A 23,912-nucleotide genomic window follows, 5' to 3' on the forward strand; every position below is an offset into this window, starting at 1 on the left:
AGGAGGGCACAGGGCCAGATCAAAGGCACTCTGCCACATGGGGACACAGCTGCAGAGCCACAGAGCAACCCCAAACCCCCCCCAAAACCAGCCCAGCTGCCCCGCCCAGCAAGGTGAGGGGAGAGGGGAGGTTACATTTACATTCTATTATATGTATAAAATATATAATATATAAAATATATAAAGATCAGGTATTGGGGAGGAATTCTTCTCTGTGGTGATGGTGAGGCCCTGGCACAGGGTGCCCAGAGAAGCTGTGGCTGCCCCTGGATCCCTGGAAGTGTCCAAGGCCAGGCTGGATGGGGCTTGGAGGAACCTGGAACAGTGGAAGGTGTCCCTCCCCATGGCAGGGAGTGGAACTGGACAATCTTTAAGGTCCCTTCCAACCCAAATCATTCTGTGATTCCATGATATTCAGAAGTTCCTGTTCCCTGAGTGTGTCCCATTTTCAGGTTTTTCCCCTACAAGCACTTATTCTCAAGAGAGCAATTGTGTTCTCACACACACCAACAAACAGGTTGCTCTTGCTGGTTTTCCTCATCAGGTTTCAGAAGCCCTTGGAGAGGACGGAGGTATCAGTTTCTCTTTGTTTCAGCTGGGTAACAAAATGCCTGGTTGGGTTGGGAACAGGGACTGATCCCACTCTGCCAGGGCAGCCAGCATTTGGAGTCTGCTCAATCCAAGATTTTCACTCCATCACAGCGTCCCGAAAGCAGGAGATTTAGGACAGACACCCTAGAAAGCACAGCTGACTGTTTGGGAGTCCAAGTCCTGCTGTCACAGCTTCATTCACCCAGGGACCAAGGACACAGACTGAGGCATGTGCAAAACGACTATTATTTTTTTTTTCTGTATTTAACCCCTGGGTGAAGGCTGGGGGCCTCATTCTGAGTCACTGAAGAACCAGCAAATCATCTCAGCCATGTGGGGGGAAGCAGCACTTAAAATTTCAGCTGTTGTGCTTCCTCAGCCAATTTACAACTGCATCCATTGAATTAATAATGACCAGGCAGGACCAGCATTGCTGATACAGACCAGCTCCCTCTGCTCCTGAAATATTTATTGATTTTAAAGAATTCTATCCCGAGCCTGGTGCAGCTCAGGTTGTTTTCAATAGGGTTGGATTAGGATGAGCCCATTTGCTTAAACAAGAAATGAGGTTCTTCCAGGATGGCCCTGGGCAGCATTGATGTGCTGCAGGAACTCTCTGGCTCTGAATATGAGCTTTGAAATGTTCTTGGGGTCTTTCTTTTCTCCATTTTAAGCCTGGTTGAGGTGGTGAGGGGTGTTTTACCCATATAAGTCCTGTGAGAGCATCACAAAGACCATGAACCTTCAGAGTCTCCATCATCTCGTGGCTTTGGGTCCCACAGTGACACAAACAGGACCTACATGTGACAGTGGTTTTGTTAATATAAAGAATTGCTGATGGCCAAGCTGGAGATCCAAAGCCCACTGGGACCCCCTCAGCACATCAGAGCTGGATATTAACCCCAGATCTCCAGAAATTTACAGGGTGAAAATTAAAGCTGTTTGCCAGGCCCCCATCCCTTCTCCACTGAGGAACTGCTCAAGGGGTCCTGCCATGGTCACAGTGGGGCTGGGGCTGAAGTTCAGGGTCTGAGGGGGTCACAGCTGCACCAAAAAAAAAAGTATTAATGCCCAGACATCCAGGTGCAAACCTGCCCTTCCCACAGAGGAAGGATAAACCCCTGAACTTTGCCCATAGAGTGCAAGAGGAAGATGGATTGCTGCAAAAACAGGGAAAAAAACCAAACCCACAACACTTTCAGCAGCATGGAATAAGCCCTGCTCGAGTGCCTGCGTTTTCCCCAGTTTAATTAGCTCCTCAATGATGCAGAGCCAGCTTCCCCAGGAGCCTGGAGATGTATTTTTAGGTGCAAGCACTTAAAAATAGAAGCATCCCCAGAGGAAAGCTGCAAGCAGCCACCAAGGAGCCCCATGCAGGTTGTGCTGTGGATGCAGGAGCTGAGAGCAAACCTTGCACCCACCCTGAGCACGGGACATCGCAACAGGGGCACTTCAGCAGCAAACCCAGACATGCCCTTGGAAAAACAGAAACACAGAAATTCCAACAGAAATGAAACATTTTGTACGTCCCCGAGCCACAGCACCAGGAGAGGTGGGGTTTGCAAGGGGACACACCACAGGTGACCTCCCCCAGGGATCACCTGAGCAATTCCTGGCATTCCCATGGGTTCTCCTGTACTTCTGGCCATTCCTACAGACTTAGGGAACTCCTCAAGGCTATTACTGACCAGTTTAATTTGGCACATGAAGCTCCAGAGGAAGCCACCTCTCAGGCTATAATCCTGCCCTTGTGACAGGCAGAGCTCCCAGCAAAATCTGTGCCTTCGGGAATTCGTCCTGCCTTATTTTAAGCAAGTCTGGGAGAGAAGACACCCTCTGTGAAGATATTTGGTTAAATCTCCCTCCAAGGAGCACTCCTTGCCCATTGCTACCCCCACAGACACTGCTGACAGGGGATCCACAGGGATTTGTGAGAGCAAGATACATCTCCAACAGGATGACAGAAAAGCCTGCATGCTGGAAAAGTAGCAATCACCTCCAATTTGTTTACAAGCTTTTGGAGGCTTTACAACCCATAGCATCACCAGAGGCTTTCTCTCTAAAACCTTTCCTCTGCAGCCAGGGCACAAGCACAATCTGGGCCCGTGGAAGAGAGTTTTTGCTGGAAGATGATGTTTAACCTCGAAGTCTGGCAGAAATCTGGTGGTTTTCACCTCCTGGATGCTCCTTTAGGAATTCCCACTCAGCCAGCAGAATCTCCCCCCACCCAGCTACCACCAAGACCCACAGAAGAGCCCCCTCAGTACAAAACCAGCCTGGCAAGACCCTTGGTGCAAACCAAACTGCAAACATCCCTGAGAGAGCTGCAGGAGAAAGCCAAGGTCACACAGGGAGCAAGGGGGACACGGGGACCCCCCCCCCAGGACAACACACAGCTGCGTCATTGCAGAGGGCTTTTATGGCAAAATCAGCTGAATTATCTGGGGTTAAATTAAAGCTGCACGAGCTTTCCTTTTTTAATGGCAGTAATAAATAGCTGAGTGAGTCACTGCTTGAGAAAACCCAGCAGCAGCTCCCGGGTAAACAACCTGCTGCTCCCAAATGCCAGATACAGCCGGGAAAGGGTGGGAGAGCCCTGCTGGGGGATTCAGGACTAGCAGCACAACTCCAGGGACACAGCTCAGAGGCTTCCCCTGCACCTGCCATTGCCATTTCCAGGGATGAAGATGAGCTGAGAGTAAGAGGAGCCAGGTTGGTACAGGAGCCAGGCTGGACAGGCAGCATCTCACGGGAAGCGCTCGGCTCCACGTCACACAGCGTGGGCTCTCCCGGTGCAAATCACCTCTGAAAAAAATAAATCAATACCAAAAAAAAAAATATCCACTTGCCAGCATGTGAGCATCCCCCTTTGGGCTTTTTTCCAAGAAAAGCATGCCTGTATCCATTAGCTATTGTCTCCCTCTAGCGCGGGCAGACACTGTCCTGCCTCCTCTCCTGGCTGGCCGCCACCAGGGCTGGAGCTCTGCAGAGATCCAGGGGCTCCCGGGCCTGGGAACACACCAAGCACCAGCTCTACCTTTGCACTGATGAATCAGCTTCCCATACTTTGAATTTTTTTTTCCTCATCCCATTTTGTCCCGGCAGATGCTCAGAGCAGGAGGGATTTCTCAGTGAGCAAACCAGCGAGGCAAAGCTTTCCAAATCGGAGATGAGTGGTGTTTTATCCAGGGCTGGAGAGGACAGCGAGATGAAACAGCATCCTTCCCCCTTCCCAGTGCTCCTGGGGAACCAGCCTGACCTCTCCTCACCCTTCAGAGAGGGGATGAGGCTGTGCTCAGCTGAGCTCTCCAGGGGAATCTTTGCACAGCAGCCTTTAACACCTCTGTTCATCCCCTAAATCAAAACGAAAACCTGTGCTTAAATTTCAAAACAAAAGTATCTCCCGTCCTCCCCAGGGAGAATTCCTGCCATGAGAGAAAGGGAATGATGCTGCAGATCTCTCCCCTTTTCAACTGAGCACTGCAGCAGGACCTTCACCCTCTGCTCTGCAGATCAGCCCTGGACACACAGCCAGGCTCCAAGGGCTGCATCCAGAGGCTCTCCAGGCACTTGTGTCTGTTCCAAAAGCATTCATTTCTTGAATGAGGCACCTCCAGAATTTGTAAACCCACCTTTTTAAGGAAGAAAGGACATCACTGTACCTGCAGAGCCCAGGTCCCACTGGGATGATGCTTCACAGTTTCCCGGTATGGGTGGCCAAGGGGACTCCCCAAGGGGCAGGAAAGAATCAGAGCCACAGGAACACCCCCAGCCCAAACCATCACCACTGAAGCTCCTGGGTTATGTTCTCAAATCATTTCAAACCAGTCAAACCTGCATGGATCCACCTACCCCCCCAAAACAGGTGTTTAGACCTGCTAAAGCCTCTGACCTCAAGTTGGGCAAGTGTGGAGACCCTCCAGAGTTCAGGTTTTCCTTGGATCTACAGTTGCAGGAGTGACTTTCTACTTTCTACACCAAACACCTATACGAGTCAAGCTAATGGCATTTGGGTTTTAACTCCATGGAATAATATTTCCATGGAACATAACACAGCTGGAGAGCAGGGGTAGCTCCTGCTGTGAGGAAACCACATTTTCCAGGTTTTTCTCCCTCTTCTGTGCTATTTCACAGCTCTCAGCAAGACTTGGCATGATCCAGATCACTGGAACTATGTGAGACAGAGGCTTTTTTACCTCCTGCCTGGTGAAGGCCAAATATCAACTAAAAAATAGCACAGAGGGGAGTGTGAACAGCTCAGAGTGAGAAGCTTGATCTGTTTCACCTCTGCCATTAACCCCCAATTAATGACTGAGCCCTATTTTATTGCCTTCCCTCAGATAATCACGTTCTCAAGTGTTTTAAAAAACCAAACCACCCCTCACCTTGCCCACCACAAATCCCACAGGACTGAGGCTCCTCCAAGACACACAGAGGTTGGGCCCCCTGATCTCCCCCTGCCCCCAGCAGAATCCCTGTCCCATCAAAGACCCTCCCCACATTTGTTCCCAACAAAGCACAAGGTAACAGAGCATCCAAACCCTCTCACAGAACTGCTTCCACCCCAGACTCCCATCCAGGGGGTGGATCTGGGGCAAAGGGACACACTCTGCTCAGCACATCCAGTGGCTTTGCCACATCCAGTGTTCCCAGCTGCTCCTCCCCCTGGCACTCCCTGATCTTTCCCAAAGACAACACATGACACAGAACCACAATTCACATGGCATGTTGATGGCAATTTCTTGTATTTTTTAAAACCCTAATACCTTTTATTTTTTAGAACAGAAACTTGCTCTGGAGTTGCAAAATATCCCCAGTTTGCCTCTTCTCAAGTTGATGCTTCCTCCTCTGCCAGAAAACAAGCACAGTGGGTGCAGCCTGATGCTCATTCTGGGGAGGGGAGAGGTAGAAACCTCACCTGAGTCATCCAAATTCACTTGAAAGAAGAGAGCAAGAACACCTTGAATAATAGCATCCCTTTATTTGCTGACACCATTACAAAAACTGATTACATTAGCAACCAAAAAAAAAAAAAAAAGAAAAAAAGAGGAGTGTTTACTTGAGGTTGAAGTCAGAGGCAGCTAATCCCAAAAATGTAATTAAGTAAAACAGTGTACAACATCAGTATTAAAATGTCATTTCCCATCGGTGACTTTACCACGTTGGAGTCTTCTGAATAAGTTTTATTGAGCAAAATAAGATAAAAGATTACATGTTTACTGTCTCTCCAGGAATGTAAAGGTCTAATTATCCAAACAGGTTTGTTTTTATTATAAAACTAAACTCTGGAGGTGTCTACAGAGTTGGGTTTTTTCTTTAAATCAGTAGTCTACCAAGGATTAGAAAAGACAAAACTCTGTTCAGTGTTTCTGACAAAGTAGAAAGGGTGAAAACATAAATAAGGCTTTAATTTGGCAAAATATAATACAATGCCTTCTGCTATCCTCAAATGAACGATTCCCCCGTGACTTCACCCTGCAAGAGAAACACAAATCACAGGTCAGAGGAGCAGCCCCCAAGGGAAAATCCAGCACCCTGCCTGCATTTCCTTGGTGTCAGCTCACGAGGAAGCCCAGGGGAATGAGCCTGGGGGTGGAGGCTGAGCAGGAACAGCCTCCCAGAGCAGAGGCCAAGGTGCAGCAGCACCTCCCTCCCACCTCAACACCCAGCTATCCTCTACCAGCTCTGCTGCCCCTGAATTACAAAAGCAGGGACATAAAAACCACCTGAATCAGGAATACAAGTCCCCATCCCCAGCAGATGAAAGGGAGCTCTGACACTCTTTGTTCACTGCTGCTTTCCAAGACAAGCAGTTCCCAATTCAGACCCAAATCTGCATCACCTTCCTTAAAAGTTGAGTGTCCTGAACTTATCCAACCTTCAGCTAACTCTGGATCATTTAACTTTATCAGCACAAAGGTTTAGGTTTCTAAGACAGCTGTGTATTTAAAATTAAATTGTAATTTAATTGTAAAATTAAAGCCTTGTCCACGTGTCTGTCAATGGATGAAGAGCTCATGCCAGGCTGATGCTTCAAACACCCAGAGCCAGCCACTGCTGCAGCTCAGTGAAAGCCCAGGGGGTTATTTTATATCCTCCATCCCAAAGCAATCCGAGCATGGCAATTCAGAAAGTTTGCTGGTGGAGCAAAGAGGAAAAAAGGCACAGGCTCTGGAAGAACAAAACTTGGGGCACCCTGCTGCAGGAAGCAGCAGGGAGTGGAAGGGAGGGGGGGAATTACATTCCTACAGAGGGACATGGAGACTCAAGATCAGTCTCAGCTAACTGACACCTGCATACAGAGAAGAACAAATCCAGTGCCTACCAGGAGCTCTTTATGATTATGTGGAATTTGGATCAGTATTAGGAAAATATTCTTCACTGAAAGCATTACCAGGGTCAGGCATTAGAACAGGGCAGCGATGGAATCTCCATCCCTGCATTTAAAAGCCATGTGGGTGTGGCTCTTTGGGACATGGTCAGTGTTGGGCCTTGGCAGAGCTGGAAGAATGGCTGGACTCACAGTCTTAGAAGGCTTTTCCAACCTTAGTAATTCACTGATTCTATGATCTGATTCTAAAAAGTCTCATACTCTGGCGTAAGAGCTGTTAATTTGAACAAAGTCCCACCATAACACACCAGTGGCCTTCTCAACAGCTCAGCTGGGGGGCCACTGTCCACACCCACCTGGCTGTAGTGTCCTCATCCCTTTGACAGCATTTGGCTTATTGATGCAAGCAGCTTCTTGAGATGACCCACATCCTGGGTAAGATTCACTGCCACATTCCGCCTTTTATCACTCAATTCCTGGAAGAAGGGAAAAAAAGGAAATCATTAAAAACTCATTTACAATCTAATTACCAAGAAAGCCTAGATTTAGACCCTCTGTATAAAATTACAACTCATGGTACAGATGGGAACAATTCTTGTCAGTCGGAGGGTTATGGCCACGTTTATGGAGAACATGGCTCAGAGTCAGGGAGCCCTTTTCCTGTTCCAGGGTATCACCTGCACATCCAGCTCCTATCCTCCCTGCCTGGGATTCCAGCACTCCTTGCTCCCAGGAATTGTGCTGGTATCCCCATCTGATCCAGCCTCAAGGGTTATTTCCACACCAGCCTGGCTGAACCCCAAGATGGGGTTTATTACACAGGTCAGAGTGCACAGCAACCACTTCTGAGCCCACAGCTGGAACTGCAAAACTGGACCACCAAGGACTGGATGGGACTGAGGATCTGTGGGATGGTGTCTTCAGCAATACCCAATGCCCCAGCACAAAACAGCTCCAGCTATGAAATAGCATTTGGAACAGCTGCCTGGAAATCCACACCCTTCCCATGGATTCACCCTCTGCTCCAAACCCCTGGAAATTACCACTTGCCAGCAACACTTAAGACTTGGAGGAAGGCTTCACAAAGCAGTCCAAGCACCAGAAAACACAGAAAAAAGGAAAAATGAAAGCTACCACAAGCTACAATGTTTCCTGTGCTGAAATGAAAATGCTGAGCTTGTGTTTTGAAACAAAAATAAATGCCTTTTTTTTTTTTAGGAATTCAACAGTTTATTAATCAGGAAGTGTCACAGCTGAAGATGGACTCCCCCTTCTGCTTCCCTGCCTGTCAGCCTTGCTGGGCTAACAGTGCTGTGTAATCCCTGTTTTATTAGCTTTATTGATTACCTCCTCCAGAGATGCACAGAGCACTCCACATCTAACACACACCTTACTGCTCCTTATTCAGCTCAGAACACAGACATGCAGATCACCTGCAGGAGAGCTTTTCCTTGAAATTTAACAGCTTAAAATAAGCAACTCTGCCATGGTGCCAGCAATGCAGAAGTACCCAATTCTCCACAGGAGCACAGAGGTGCTTGCAGGCACTTGGCATCCGTCAGCCCCACTCTGGTGTTACCCACAGAATGAGACTGATGCATAATGCGGGTGCAAATCTCTCCCCAGAGCTCCAGGGAAATTAGAGAGAATTCAGGGAGGGCCATTTTCCCTGCTCCCATTTGGCTGGAAATGCAGAATGAGCAGTAAATCAAACTCAAGCACCTGCACCATTACAGAAACTACTCCGAGCTCAGAAAAGAGAACAAAAACCCACAGCAAAGCCCTTACTCCTGTGCAACTCATAAACACTTGTCTACTGTAAAAATATCATTGGGATCTGTATTAGGGTAGCCTTAACCTGTTTTACCCTTATTAAAGTAGAAAATTGGGTCTGTCAAGGCTGAGACTTGGCTTAGCAGTCTCATACAGACTAATGGAAGTGGAAAGGCAAAGGCAATTAGCAGCCCAGTACATGAATTAATCCAGCACTGACCAGCAGTGAGGCTGCCTGGGCAGCAGCACAGAACCAGCAGGAGCAAGCAAGGAGCTCTCCAGTCCACTCCCAGGCTCCTCTCTGGGAACAGCTCCTCCCTTCCTCCTTCATTTACTGCATCTCCCTTCTGTTTTGTGACCTCACTAATCTCAGGCAGTATTCACTCACAAATTACAGACACATCCCCAATCCCCCAGGGGCCAATCCTGCCTAGATCCCAATGGATTTGGGCTCAGCACAGTCCTCCTGCAGCTCCTGCTAACCCAGAGTGCACAGCTGCCTTGCACAGCCACTGCTGAGCCCCAGCCCTGTGCTCTCCATGACTTGGGGGAAAGAGGGGAAATTTAGGTCAGACATAGAGAAGAAATTCTTCCCTGTGAGGGTGGGGAGGCCCTGGTACAGGGTTCCCAGAGAAGCTGTGGCTGCCCCTGGATCCCTGGAAGTGTCCCAGGACAGGGCTTGGAGCAATCTGGGATAGTGGGAGGTGTCCCTGCCCATGGCAGGGAAGGGAACTATAGGGTCCATAAGGTGCAACCCAAACCATTCTGGGATTCTGTGACTCCACTTCTTTGGGACATGAGGATGAAGAGAGGAAGAGGGTGGTAGTGGGGATGCCCCTGTGATTTCAGACCCAGCAGCTAAAACAGGAGCTGAACCGTCTGGACAGATTCCCCTCTGCTGTTTCACACATATGGCATTCCCAGTTGCCAGTGATGGAGTGTTCTGCACTGAGATTTGGGGGGAAAAGCACATTAGATTTCACATAAGCCTCAAAATAAGCTCAGTGCCTAAGCAAGCTGCTGAATATAAATGACTTCCTTAAAGCATGCTAAAAAGCCCCCTTTAGTCATCAGCTGGTCCCAAAAGTGACAAAGCAGCTGATTAGAAACCCCAAATGGTCTATTTTTAAATAGGAAGAAAAGGAGTCTAAAGAAAACTCTGAGTGTGTTTGAGGGTTTATGCAAGTATCATTTTTCAATTTTGTGGGTTGGTTCCAGCACCCAGAAGGAACAAATATGTTCATTTTGAGCATGTGTTTTCAGGTCCTACATTTAAATAATAAAAAAAAAAGGCACTGTTGCTAGGTGGAAGTGGCTGGAAGACTTTCTTTTTTGATCTCAGAGCTATTTTCTGCTGGGTTTTTAGGCTTCTGGGGAGACAGTTCCCTTTTCTCCCCACAAAAAGAGAAAAAAACAAGGCAGCAGAAAAGGCTTGGAGAAAAGAAAGTTCTAATTCCAGCCTCTGCCAATGGCTACCTGTCAAGAGCACTGCTTAGACAATTAATGTATTTTTACTAATGAAGGCTTAATTGCAGGTTTATTAGGACTGTTTTTCCACACTCCTCTTTAGAATAAAGCCATGGATATTCTGGCAGAAACCTGGGCTCCACGATGTGCAGCAAGAGCAGAGCCATGCGAGAGCCAGAGGGGTTTTGTGAGTTAAGCCAATTAAGCCAAACGAGCTCTTTTGGGCCACCACAGAGCACTTCTAATGACAGCCCCAGCCCAGGAGGGCTGCCCAGAGCCACCAGCCACGAATGCCATGGCTGATGGCATCACTGTCCCCATGCACCACATGGACAAGCCATAAGGGCACAGCAGAGAGAGCTGGGCATTGGCTTGAGGGGGGCTTTTCTCCAGCCTGCTGCACACAGGGACACACAGCACCTGACTGGTCTCCCCCTGGCAACACAGGGAGGGCTCAGCAGCCTTCCCATCTTCCAGGAATCAGCTCTCAGGGTTGACACATCTCAAGTCTCACAGGCCCAGCTGCATCTCTGACTCAGACAGAGCAAGCCCAGTGCAGGGGTCCATCAGCATCCATGACTGATTAGCCTGGAAAAGCCATTTCATTCCTGCTCTTGACTACAAAGGTTTTTCTGCAGCTCTCCTCAGAGGACCCCAAACTTCCTCTCGCAGCTGATGAAGCCCCTTAAAGCCACAGCAGCTAAAAGGAGTTGCTACAGATTATTTGTCCCATCAGCAAGTGCTCCTCTCCCCCTCAAATTACAGCAGCTCCTTCCACTCTGTCCCTCAGAAGAAAATGGGTAATGAGTTCCAGTGACACCACTGAGCTGGGAGAGAATCCCCTTTGCCTTCCCAGCTGCCTTCTGGAAAGCCATTCCAGGGCTGGTGTGAAAGTTCTTTTCTCTGGAGATGGAAAAAGCCAGAGACAAAGCTCCAACCTAACCCCCCTTGTGCATGTGGTGTCTTCAGGGCAACACTCTGAGCACCAGCTCCACAACCAACCCACAGGCTCAGGTGAGTCACCTGCAAAACTGCCCACCCAATTCCAGATCTTAAAAGCTGGAACGCCATTGCTGGAGGATACAGGAACACCAGCAGTCTGCAGAGTCACCCACTCACAGCACTCAGGGCTGTTCCCTACTGAAGCTCATCTTGGCAAGATTTTGCTGCTGGGCTACATCAAGGTCAACACAAATTCCCAGGAGCCAGGACCAGCTGAAATCAAGTTCTGGCTCTTGGCCACAGCTGCAGAGGAGCAGAAGGAACCATGTTCTGGCAACACAATCTCTGCCTGAGTGTTACAGGTCATGCAAGACTGCCTTTCTTTCTGACATTACTGATGTCAGAAGGGCCAGCCCAAGAGTGTTTTTTTCAGCCCACTGAAGTCATCAGCAGAGTTATATTTAGCTTCCCTTTTCTCTTCTTGAAGGGACAAGCCTGAGGATCTCCCCACTTTTGCCCAGACCAAAGCAAAACCCATCAAAAGCCCAGAATCTCTTCCCCTCCCCCTCCTTGCAAATCTGAGCCACATGAAGGAGGTCACAATCCAGACAGCAGCAAAATTCCCAGTGAATCCTTGGCAGCCTGGCAAGCTGTAGCACTGGAATCTTCATAAAGCCCCAGTCACCCAGCAGAGGCAAGCATCCTGCTCCTCTGCTGGACCTCACTTCCCAAAGTTGCCACTTTGCTGAGATTTGTGTGAGCCCTGAGCAGGAGCTCCAGGGAACACTCACCGAGTCTGTGCAAACGTCGCTGTTTTCAATAACATTGGCATCCCCAAAAACCTTCCCCATTTCTCTCTCCAGAGCTGCCAAAGACTCCTGGGCCTGTAAAGGAATGATGTTATTAAAATAAAACAGGGGAAGCACAACAATTAGTAAATCCCCATCTCCCTGAGAGCACCAGAGACACAGGAAATCACTGCTCAGGAGGAAATCTGCTTTATGCCAGATTTGCCCCAGGGACCAACCCATTCGCCAAGACTAACATGTCTCCTCACAATCAGCATGTTGCATGTCAGCCTGTCTGCATCTGAGAGCAATCCTATAGGGAAGCTTTAATAGTTTCACATCAAGTTATTAGGTAAAAAATCATGCAATGAATTTCACAAGTGCAGGTCTGCAAAATCCTAACCCCAGCTCTGTATTTACATAGAATATACCATGAGCCATGGAGATCAGCACAGCTGGCTTTGTATGTCAACACCCAACATAACTGCCCAGAACAAAATGTTTTAAATTCTTTATTATAGCAGGTTTCCTTTAGCTTCTCACCTCCTCCAGTGCTTTTGTGATCATCTATCCCTGTCCAGGACAAGATATGCTCCCCCAGCAGCATTTCCCACTCCAACCCTGGAAGAATTCAGCCCCACTTGCTTACTATGCTGAAGCAACAAGGTGTTGTAGAATCTGGAGCCAGAGCCCAGCCACTCCACAGGCTATTCCTGGCTCCATTTATCAATTCTCCCATGACAGCACTGAGACTTTTCATGCCTCAAGATTTTCCATTCCAACCCATCTTGTAAGAACAGTCATTGAGGAAAAGCACAGGAAACCCACCTGTTTGCCCCACAGATAAAACTTTTAGGACTTGCAGTCTCCTGAGTTACAGTGGGTAAGTCACCATGTGCAAAAGGGCAGATGCTTTGTAAACCAGCTTGCAACCCTTTGCCATTTGAGACTGGATTTAAAAGCCTCAGGCTGTAGCATAGGTGGAGGGCTGTGGGATGGGCTTTTTGTTAGGCTGGGGTTTCATTTAAATAGTTATTTGTCAGCCCCAGATCACCACTTGTTCCTATTGGCATAAAATTATCATGAACAGAGGAGTCTTTCAAGAAGGATGATTAAACAAGAGCTTTTAGTTGCAGTTTCATCATTTCTGCAGACATGCAGCTCTTACAGTCCTAGCCAGTGGAGCAAGACACCCCACCAGGCAGGCAGCTCAAATCAACTTCCTCCAAATTATCATTTCCAGCACTGCAAAACTACAGACATTGAGGGGTTTTGCTAACATTTCTATGTGCAGCTGCTAAGGGTCTCTGCTTACCTTGGGCAAGTCACCAGCTACCTTTTCTCTCTCGTTTTGATCAACTTTGAGTTTTGATAGTGTTTCATTTAGCTGTGTTTTCAGCTGCAAAACAGTAACAAAGCAAATCAGTTCTCCTCACTCACACAGACCTCATCTGTCTGTCCCAGGGATTAACCCAGCGCACATGGACTGCAAAGGGAGTAAGATTTACTAACAATTACTGCACACACTGGATTAGTCAACATGTATGATGAGGTTTACAAGAACAGTCAAGGAAGAGAGACTCCATCTGTAAAGATAAAGAATGGAAACTACAGAAGACAAAAATGTGGTTGGCATTGGCTTCCTTACAAGTGGTTTTAATTCTGCAACTCCATTCCAGGAGAAGCATCAGCCTCTCCAGCATCCTTATCAAAGGAGTCACCCAGACTCCAACTTAATTCAGGGCAAATATGCAAAAATGAAGATTGTCATCTTCCCAGAGCGAGCTAAACAGTCTCTCTACTGCTGAGCAAACTAAAAAGCTCTACTTGTCATCTTAATAAAGCACCTCTTACTACAACTATGTTGACTTAACCAGTCTGTTAATGGCACATCAAGGCATGAGTCACTGACAGGGGGATATTAAGTTGTCGATTGTGTTTAGATTCAATCCAAAGAACTGAAACTATTTCAGTCAAGAGGGATGAATACATCCTATACTGGCTGCAGTCAGTACTTAAACTGCAGGCCTTCCAAAGGATACAGTTTTTTTTAAGGATATTTCAATTGCTCTTCAACACAGCACACAGAACCAGCCACAGCACTTGAGGCTTGAGCCTCAAACAGAAGTGCTAACAAGGAGCTCGAGTGCCAATTTTGTTGGATTTGTGCCTCTGAAGTGTGCTGTGCTAATGTTCACTATTCCTGCTGTCAATCTTCCTGGAAGGCAGCAGGAGATTAAAGGAGGGAACAATGGGCTACTCAGAGCCCTGAATTCTCACTGACTCCAAACCTACACATGGTTTTTGTCTCACCCTTGGAAGGCTTCCCCCTTTGGAGCACCTGGGCTGGTGAATGCTGGGCTTATACACATTTTGGGGAAGCTCCTCTGAAATCTCAGCTTCTCCTTGCTTACTTTTTAAATAGTGGGGAGCCCATTCTGAAATCCCATCATTTCTATTCCCCAGCCTCCTGCAAAAGCCACTCACACACACTCAGGACAGCATTCCTGAGCCAGCTGCATGGAGGTGGTTGTTTAACACATCCTCACACTCCCATCAGCACAGCACCATCATATTGCACTCAAGCTGCCCTAGCAGGGAGCTCAACTTTTTAAGCTTTTGTTGGGCACAGACATAATAAATTGTTGCCTCAAAGAGGTTAGTGTTTACTGATTAACTTCAAGATATGCATTCAATTCTCATTTCCCTTGTTTTCAGAATGAGAGGCTTTGCTTGCTGAGGCTAGTGTACTATTAACTTAAGCAGATTGTTACTGTGGTGGTGGTGATTTGTCTAAATCAACTATTTCAACTCAGTTACATCACAGGCAGTGGCCTGGTTGTCCCATCATACCACAGACATGGTGACAATGACAACCCTCCCGAATTCTGGCTCAAAAGCAGGAAAACACTGGCCAAACACTAGCTGTGGAAGGCTCTGACTGCTCCTGCAGCCTTAAAAAAATAGGTCAGTGAAGGAAGTGAGAAGGGAAAGGGCTCAAAATGGAAAACCATGCATCCTCAGGTCTACCCTGTTAATCCAAATCCTTCTTGAGAAAGCTGCTATAGGAGCATTATTGGCTGGAAGCATTTCTAGCCAAACACATTGTAACACATGCAAGCACCAAGCCAGCACAGCCATTCAGCCACAGCAGGGTGTCAGCAGCTGAATGACTGAATACTCTGAATTAATCCAACTTTGGGTCTGGCCAATTTCTGTTCCTACAGAGCAGGATGGAAAAGGCCCTGCACAGTCAGAGCACGGATAGCACTGCTGCATCCTCAAAAGCTTTGGGGCAAAAAAAACCAAAACAAAACACCAGAGAATTATCCTCCAGTTAAACCAATAAGAGATTGAGCACCACTTTTGTTGCTCCAAGGACCATTACATTTGCTGCTGCATATGCCTACACTGCAAAATCTTCTCAAGAAGTTTCAGGAATTAAAGTCTTACAGACTTTGGGAAAAAGTCTTAAGAACCAGACATGCTATTGTTAGGAGCAGAGAAAAGAGACAAATTGTAAAAGTCAAGACTACATAAATGATTTCAATGGACAAAAATATCAAGCTGAAGAGGTTAGCAGAACAGACAGGATTTGAAATAAGTCTCCGCTTCATACGTATGCTGGGAGCCTCGTTTGTGCCCAACGGAGAACAAGCTTCTTACCAAATTTAACTCTTCATTCTGTCTTACTGCTTCAGAATATGAATCATCAAGTTTTTTCTGCAATTCAGTCAAGAGATCTTTGAGCTGAAATGAAGTTTAGAGTTTTAGGATTTGTCTCCTTAGTATGCCTGTTCTCTTCTGCTCAGTTATTAGTGTGCTGCTCTAGCCTAAGGTCACAAGCATACAAACTCCTCAGCCACAGAGGCTAAGCACTAGGTTAGTTTGCCAGCCAACTGGTAATCAAAAGGGAAAAAAAAAAAAGGTACACAGCTTGGACAATTATGTTTACCTCTCTGACTTCTGAAACATAAGTAGATCGTTCTATTTCTGCCTTTTCTAGTTCACTTTCCAAATGTTCTCTCTCTTTTTTAAGCTAGAAACAGAAAAACAGAATTAAAACAGATGTTTTCAGTGCTTTCTTGCAGTAGCATTTGCTTGATTTATAATTTGCTTTAAATTTCTATTAAATATTCCATGACATTTAGAAAGCATTTCAAGCCCAGTGATTGCACAGTGCAGATTTAAACATCAAAAATAAGATAAAAAGAATCAAGTCCATGATTGCCAACAAGCAGTGTGAACTGCTCGGTCTCACAAGGAAGAGCTCCAGTGGGTAAGTACAGAAGTAAAAACCAGAACAGTTTTTCAGCTTCTCAGCCTTGTGAAAACACTGCCCCAAAGGCTCAGGTTAAACTGCAGCACAGGCTTTGCCACTGGCAGGAGGGAAGCTCAGATTTAGCACAAACCTAAACTGTGTTTCAACAACAGAAAGCTTCAAAGACAAGAAGAAAAAACCACCTGCACGTACAGTTTCAACTTCTTTGTTTTCTTCCTTTAACCTCTCCACCTCGTGCTGCAAAGAAGTGACCACGGAACGCATCTGCAGTTTGAGGGGAAAATAGAGATATTTATTTGGGTTGGTCTATGACAAAGTATGCACAAACAAACAAGATTAGATCTTGTAGATCTAAGAATATTAAGGATGAAATCAGAGTGGCTAAATAAGATGCTCACTCAAATAATTCAATATACTGAGCCTACACCATTCCTACCTATTCCCAGCCCAAGTTCTTTGACATATTTAGAGCCCACATGCCTGAAAGATTTAGAATATAAGCCCTAGTCCAGTTGTTCATTAGCCATGGTAAGGAATATAAACTTCCCCAGACTGGGAATAGCCACCATCCACATACCCAAACCCAGCATTTTAACCTTTATTTGGGGCTGTGTAAGTGCAGCAGATGGCAGCACATCTATAGTTGGAGATCTGAAAGCCTTTATAAGCCCCTCAAACAAGATGTTTATAAATAATCTGTTTGCTGCCAGGCTCACACAGTGGCACCCGTATTTACTAAGCTGAGATACTTCAGAAATTACTTCTAAAAAAAAAAAAAAAAGGCAGTTTGACCTATTTTAATTTGGGATTGGAAAAGAAACATAAAAGCCTTTTTTCTTCCCACTTTTGCTATCAACAGAGCCTTCCTAAAAGGAAAGCCTTGCAGCCAATTTCAAGTGTAATTAGTTGACCATAATGGCTTGAGCATTACTTTAACAGCTTTCAAAAAACTGTTATGATTCCATGATACTTCAATTTTAGCACAAAGAGCCCATACCTTCTCACAAATATACTTGGGGGGGAAAAAAACAATAAAAAGAGAGTCCAAGTTACCAGGATTAGAAAAATATATATTCCTGGACACATTAATGGGACACTTGTACACTGAATCTTTGGCTTCCTATCCCATCAGCATTAATATTACTTATTATTTGGCTGTTTCCTGCAGCATCTGCAAAGGATTCCTCATCCCTGGAATTGCCCAAGGCCAGGCTGAACAGGGCTTGGAGCAACCTGGGATAGTGGAAGGTGTCCCTCCCTATGGCAGGGGTTGGAATTGGATAAGATTTAAGGTCCTTCCAACCCAAACCACTGTGATCCTGTGACTGTGACACAGATTTATCATAATGGTCAAAGACTTTATATCTGTGCTATTTGTTTTTCTTGCTTCTGTAAAAATGGCAACAAGAAGTAGTGACACAAATCTAAAGATATCAACAAATCCTCAGTTTTTCAGTCTATTCAGTGAAGATACACTCGTCCAAAAATGAAAACCTGGTCTTTATGGCCTTTAAGTAGCAGAGCACCAAAATACCACTGATAGAGGAATTATTCCTATTATACTTGTTGCAGGCTTCACCTTTTTCATCCCCTGATCATGCACACATCAAACCAGGCAGCCAGGGCTGTTCCACACCTGCCTTCACAGAGCTCAGACACCCTCTGTGACTTTAAGCAGAACCTGCCTGGCTGCTGAGGAAAAAAAAAAAAAAAACAACTTCAGAAATACCTGTTTAAGTTCCTTCTGTGATTCTTCAACTTTTATCTTCCATTTGCTTTCTTCCTCTTCCACACTCCTCTGTAGCCTTTGTAAAATCCCCTCCTAAGAAGAGAGAGGGATTTGAAAGCTCAGAGCAGAAGAAAGGTAGCTGGAACATCACAGAGGTGACCAGGCATCCCACTTACTGTCTCTGCCAGAACAGATTTGTATTTTTCACACTCCAGCTGCAGCAGGATGTGCATTTCCTCTGCCTCCTTCAACTTCTGCTCCATAACCTGGCAAAGGAGGAAAGGGACCACAAGAGTCACATCTCAGTGGATGGATTTCAGTTCTATTCATCTTATTTCAACATGCTGCTATCACTCCTGGGCAGGTCTCTCTTTCCAACCCATGAAAAGACAACAGCACATGCAGTGCTCACCTACAGTTCTCAATACCCAATAACAAACTTTGAGTTACTGGAAAAAAGCCCAGTTACTTAAAAAAAAGAGAGTGGAGACTTTCAATTTCACAAACTCACAATTCTACAAGGTACTTATCAAAGATGCAAATACATTTCTGTCAATATATAAACAGCAGGTTGCCCAGAGAAGCTGTGGTTGCCTCATCTCTCAAAGTGTTCCAAGGCCAGGCTAGATGAGGCTTGGAACAACCTGGTCTAGTGAGTGGCATCCCTGGGCAAGGCAGGGAGTAAGAACTGCATGATTTTTAACCCAAACCATTCTAGAATTAATATAAAAAAATTTTCTTGTGACTTGTCTGAGAACCCGAACTTCCCAACTCACAGCACCATTTGTGAGATTTATACTGGACAAATACATTATGCCACACACCAGCTGTCCATCTTTTGTGCCTACCTTGACATCTTCAGATCCTGAAGCCTCTCTTAAGTATTCTTTAGCCATCTTTTCAAACCCACATATCCATTCGCTGTGGCTCTGTTGGGAAATCATTCAGTAAAGGCTGAATAACCTCAGGAGAACTCTCCTCAGGACATTTGGCTCCCCAGTGCAGGCTCAGGGAGCAATGTCTCAGTGCCCCAAGCTCCTGGAGCTCACACACAGCCTGATGGTTGTTGTTCAGCCAGTGCCACACACAGCTGGCAGCAACCCAGGAGCACGAGGTGATGAGACACACACAACAGTTCAGGGGGGCCTGGATGAGCTGAAATACAGCTGGATGACACAGGACTCCCTGCAAGTGTCAGGGCTCTGCATAAACATTTGAAGATTCTAAGGAATTTTTCCCAAAATCCCTGAGCACTTCAAGCAGATGCCGTGTAACTCTAAGTAAAGGTTGTTTCATAACCTTACAGAAATTCATTTTGAAGACTAGTTTACCAGGACACTTACTTCAGCACATTGGGGAACAATTTTAAATATGAATACTCAAAACTTCTGGAGGCTATAAATGAAATGCACCCATTTTTCCAGGGTCACTTGATGTTATTCACCCCATCTGAACCCCATGACCCCAGGGCATTTTCCCTGCAAACCACTGAAAGCCACCAGAAATATAAAATTAGAAATCTGTGCTTGGGAACAAAGTAAACCCCCCTTAAACTGTATTAACTGTCACTGAGGCACTGCAGCTCCTCTGGAAAAGTTGGGAATATACACATCCCCATCATGCCAGTCAGTGAGCAAACACAGCAGGCATTATCCACCCCTGAACATCCACTATCTCAGTGAGACACAAGATATCACAGACAGGTAAATCAGATGTTGGAGCATAAAAACCACAAGATAACTTTTATTTTGCTCTTTTAACAGTTCTTGAAGCAACCTATCTGCAGCTTTGCCTCCCTGTGCAAGTACAGGCATCACCAGCAAGAGACACTCTCACCCCACTGCAAAAACCTTGGGATAGAGGGGCCGTGAGGAAACACTCCAGGACTGCCCAGCACAGCAGCAGGTTAAGAAAAGCCACTTCTCTTACCATGTTGGAAGGAAGAGAGACTTTGGGGAAGAGCTTCTGGAGGAGCTGGCGCGTCTCCACCTCGGCAGCTTCCAAATGCTGCTGCTTCTCCTAAAGCAAGAGGAGGGCACAGGTGAGACTGGGCACCACTCTCACCCACCTGGCAACAGCCTCTCCTCTGCCTACAGCTATTTGCTTAACCCAGGAAGTCTTTTTTTCTAAGTCAAAAAGGTGCTACAGTCTCTAAAACTGCCAGTAAATTGCATGAGAAATGGGCACGGAATAGCTTCAGAATTCACATTTGTTCTCGCTTAAGCTTTTATTTGCTGAAGTTCTCCTCCAATCTAACCTGTACAGAAATTGCACCATTGTTCACCTGTCCACAACACAAACTGCACTGTGCTGAGTAACTGCATCCACAGATCACACCAGCCCTGCCACTCAAGTTAAGTGAGCTCCAAATCAAATAGTTTGGTCAATCAACTATTTTTATTTTTTTAATCTGTACTTTTAAAATAATTTTAGGTGTGAAAAAATCACTGTAAGGTAATGTCATCATATCAAAAGCAGAGAATTAAAGTCAAAAGGAAACTTTGTGTTAATGCACATTTGAACCAGGCCAAGAAAGTAAGACTTTTAAACATTACTTTTAAATACTTAGGAGGAAGCCACTTACATCCTCTTTTCCCAACCCTGGATGCAATGGGAAATAATTATTAGAGCTGTGTGACAATCTCCAGGTGCTTTGTTTGTTAGTGCTCTGCAAACATAAATACCCAGAGCCACAAGCACCAGAGACATGTCCTTCCATGTATTTAACATTAAAAGCAGAGCAGCCACAGGACACGTTCTTGCTGTGCTTGTGGCAGATTGGGTTACTTTAGCCATACAACACTCGGGCTCCCATTTAAAATTAAATGTAGAAAGCCTGAAACACTGCACAGAAGGGCAGCTTTCAGCCAAAATCCTCCACTGGTATTTGGGATTGTTCTTCCCTTTGACATCAGTGCTACTGCTTGGCTGCTCTGAGTTCCTCTGCTGCAAGGTACCAGTGGCAGGTTGAGATTCGGACACAGAAACACAGGGGTGGTGAAGCTGTGCTAAGTGTGTTAGCTGGCAGCAATTTAGGAGCCACCATGAAGTGGCAAAAGGCTGTTTTGCTGAAGTTTTCCAGCTGCAAGAGAAAGCAGGCAGGTGTTAGCACACAGCAAGAGCAGGGACAGGCTCTTCTCAGAGCAGAGATGGCCCCAAAACACAAACAACCCCAAACCAGAGCTCCTCTGCTCCTGGCTGGTGTTCTGAGAGTTAGATGGATGCTTTTTTTTATTTTTTGAGTTCTGCACAGTGGCAATGAACACTGAATCAGGCCCACAGCAAACACAAACTCCTTTCAGAGCAATTCATACCCTGTATAATTTTGAACATTCGTTCAATAATCCCTGTCAACTTTCACATGCCTTCAAGGAGGAAGCTCACAGCTGTGGGCACATCATTTTTCTGAGAAGCTCCCAGGTTTATCAGTAATAATACTAATAATAATTCAGTCCTGGTTCTTCCCAAGTCCAACAGATTTGTTCAAGCACAGCCAAAGTCCAGTAGAAGAAAGCATGTTGCTCACCAGCACAGCTTTTAATCTGGAGCTCCCCACAAATCAAAAACAATTCACAACAGCTCTAACAATTAATTTTGCAAACAGAAATCAAAAGTCAGCATGCCCACAAACTAACCATTTAAAAAAACCAAAAACAACAAACAACCTAAAGACAACAGGAAGCAGCAGAGGTGAAAGTATATGAATGATCACTCAGAAGAGATTATACTTAAACTGCAGTAAAAGTTAAACGTCTCCATTTCACTTAGAAAAACCAGCTGCAGATTTGTTTCTAGCTTAACGCATCATTTCTAGCAGTCAACATTACAACCTTGGCAGTCTTGTTCACTTTGTCCTGCAGCAATTTTTCAGTTGATGCCAATGCTTCCATTGCTTCCCAGTTTTTCTCCCGAAGGTCCTAATCATTTTTAGAAAGAATGATTTCAGTTCAGCCAATATTCAAACTGTTTTCGCTTTTTACTTCAGAGAAATATTTTGCATTACATTCCACCATTTGCATTTAAATGCTGGTTACTGCAAGGTGATTTTGCTGGGGAGTATGACATACACTAGCAAAAAACAAGTGTGATGTTCAAAGAGTCTGAATGAAAAGTTGGGGGGAAAAATGCCAATTTCTGCCCAACCTGTCCCAGTGTCCAAAACCGATGCAAGTGTCACTGCAGAGCGTTATCACTACTGCGACCCCACACTTTGACTGCACTTGTAAGAAGAAAGAGGGAAGTTTTCAAAAGTAGTGAGGAACACAGACACCAAACCACAGATCACACAACAGAGTGTTAGGCATGTTGCAGTGCAGAACCCAGCATGGACCCAGGAGACATGGAGGTGTGCACAATGATCCTGCAACCAGACCTCAGCCCAAACCCGCTGCTGAGCCGCGGCTGATTTCGGGAACACGCAGCTCTGTCTCCACTGCACCCACAGAAAGCTGGGTTGGTGCTCACCAACCCTGCTGGGGAGGCTCTGGGATTTCAGCAGTGGTGAGCACATCCCAGATCCACGTGGGAAGGCCACGGTGCAGTGCTCCTGTGTCTTTCTTGGCGAGGTCGTCAAACGTGTACTCCACAAGATGTCAACACAATCAGCTGAGCTCCTCTAAGAGCAACCTCACAGCTCTTCTCTAGGAAGGGTGATGGGGCCTTGCAGCAAGGAGATTACAGTGCTTGGGATTTAGATTTTTTTCAACCCTCTGAGCAAATCTCCTTTAGCAAAGGGCTATTTTGGAAAGGTTGCATTTTAAATTCAGCAAAAGCCTAGCAAGCACCTACACTAGTTTTACTTTACCACTTCTATTTGCCCACAATCCTAAGGGCTGTTCACAGAATATAAACACAACACTGGATAAAACTGAGAAAAAGCTGGGACCTACAGGCCTGGTGTGCCTTTAGCAGCAGCCAGACTTCAGCCTGCAGCACAAGGGGTACTCAGACCTTGTGAAACCACGGGAAACAGACCTTCTGTTCTACCTTTCCAGCTCATCTGTCTTCTGAGACTACTCAGCCTCTTTCTCTCTATTTTATTACAGCTCTTAAACAGCACTCCTTGCTCAAAAGTTCTCAGCATTTTCCTTGTGCGCTTTCCTTAGATTGTCTGACTATTTAGAAATCAAGCTTATTGCCTGGAATTCATTGCATTTTACAGGGTATCAAGGAGAGACAGGTGAGATAAACACCCCGTATTTTACTTTCTTCCATTTAACTTAAAAGATAACACTCCCCTGCCCTGCACAGGTACTGCATTACGAGGAAGTAACTCCACAGCTCTTCGATGGAAGATACAATCTTTAATTCCATCTACAAACAACCCACACTGCACCATCAGCAGCTGTTGTAAAGGAAGGCTCAGTCCTTCACTTCCTTTGGAACACCAGGATTAGTCATTCTTAGGAATGGGAAGAGCCAGATGTGAGCACTCTGAAGGTAATGCTTCCCCCCATATCATCACACAAGGACCAGAACCCCGTCAGAGCACAGCACCTTTCCTCCTCCCATCATCCCTGCCCTTGGCAAAGGACACATTTCTGAACAGGGTTAACAAGGTTTGAACCCAAATCCAAGAACTTGCTGTGGGATGTGTCCCCTAGCAAGTCTCCCTCCTCTCCCCCAATCAACAAATTGTGCAGGAGCTGACACAACTCTGAGCAGGGAAGTCAAGTGTGCTGAGTCACTCCCAAGAGGAAAGGAGTGCCCAGGGACAGCAGACAGCTGTCAGAAACACTCTCTGCAAAATGCCCCAGCCTTCAAGAGTGCTGAGAACACAGGTTTGGTTGTTTTGAGGGATTTTCCGGGGTGGTGGGGGAAGAATTTCCTTACGTTGTTCTTTTTCCTCTGCTGCTCAAAAGCATTTCTCTGAGAGGCGAGCTCGCTCTGGAGACTGGCAATTTCCTTCTCTTTGCCTGCAACCCTGAATTAACAAAGGGAACCACAAACAAGTCAGGAGACATTGAAGAAATTTCCAGTGAAGCACTGACACCCTTTCCCACACACTAA

General features: G+C 46.0%; 1 protein-coding gene across 1 annotated transcript in view; it reads right to left on the bottom strand.

Moving 5' to 3' along the window:
- Positions 1–5,306: 5,306 nt before the first annotated feature.
- The window catches only part of KTN1 (kinectin 1), a 52,462-nt gene continuing 33,856 nt past the window's right edge, over positions 5,307–23,912 (bottom strand). The window contains exons 31-43 of the mRNA XM_062494978.1: positions 23,736–23,826; positions 21,734–21,820; positions 19,833–19,922; positions 18,752–18,832; positions 18,080–18,169; positions 17,904–17,996; positions 16,367–16,438; positions 15,848–15,931; positions 15,559–15,642; positions 13,208–13,291; positions 11,896–11,988; positions 7,279–7,398; positions 5,307–6,066 (exon numbers count right to left, since the gene is read on the bottom strand). Coding sequence (XP_062350962.1) covers positions 7,294–7,398; positions 11,896–11,988; positions 13,208–13,291; positions 15,559–15,642; positions 15,848–15,931; positions 16,367–16,438; positions 17,904–17,996; positions 18,080–18,169; positions 18,752–18,832; positions 19,833–19,922; positions 21,734–21,820; positions 23,736–23,826 — 1,054 coding nt within the window. The 3' untranslated portion in view covers positions 5,307–6,066; positions 7,279–7,293. The remainder of the gene's footprint in view (positions 6,067–7,278; positions 7,399–11,895; positions 11,989–13,207; positions 13,292–15,558; positions 15,643–15,847; positions 15,932–16,366; positions 16,439–17,903; positions 17,997–18,079; positions 18,170–18,751; positions 18,833–19,832; positions 19,923–21,733; positions 21,821–23,735; positions 23,827–23,912) is intronic.

Source organism: Cinclus cinclus, chromosome 6, assembly GCF_963662255.1.
Source record: "Cinclus cinclus chromosome 6, bCinCin1.1, whole genome shotgun sequence".
In the NCBI taxonomy this organism is placed as follows: domain Eukaryota; kingdom Metazoa; phylum Chordata; class Aves; order Passeriformes; family Cinclidae; genus Cinclus; species Cinclus cinclus.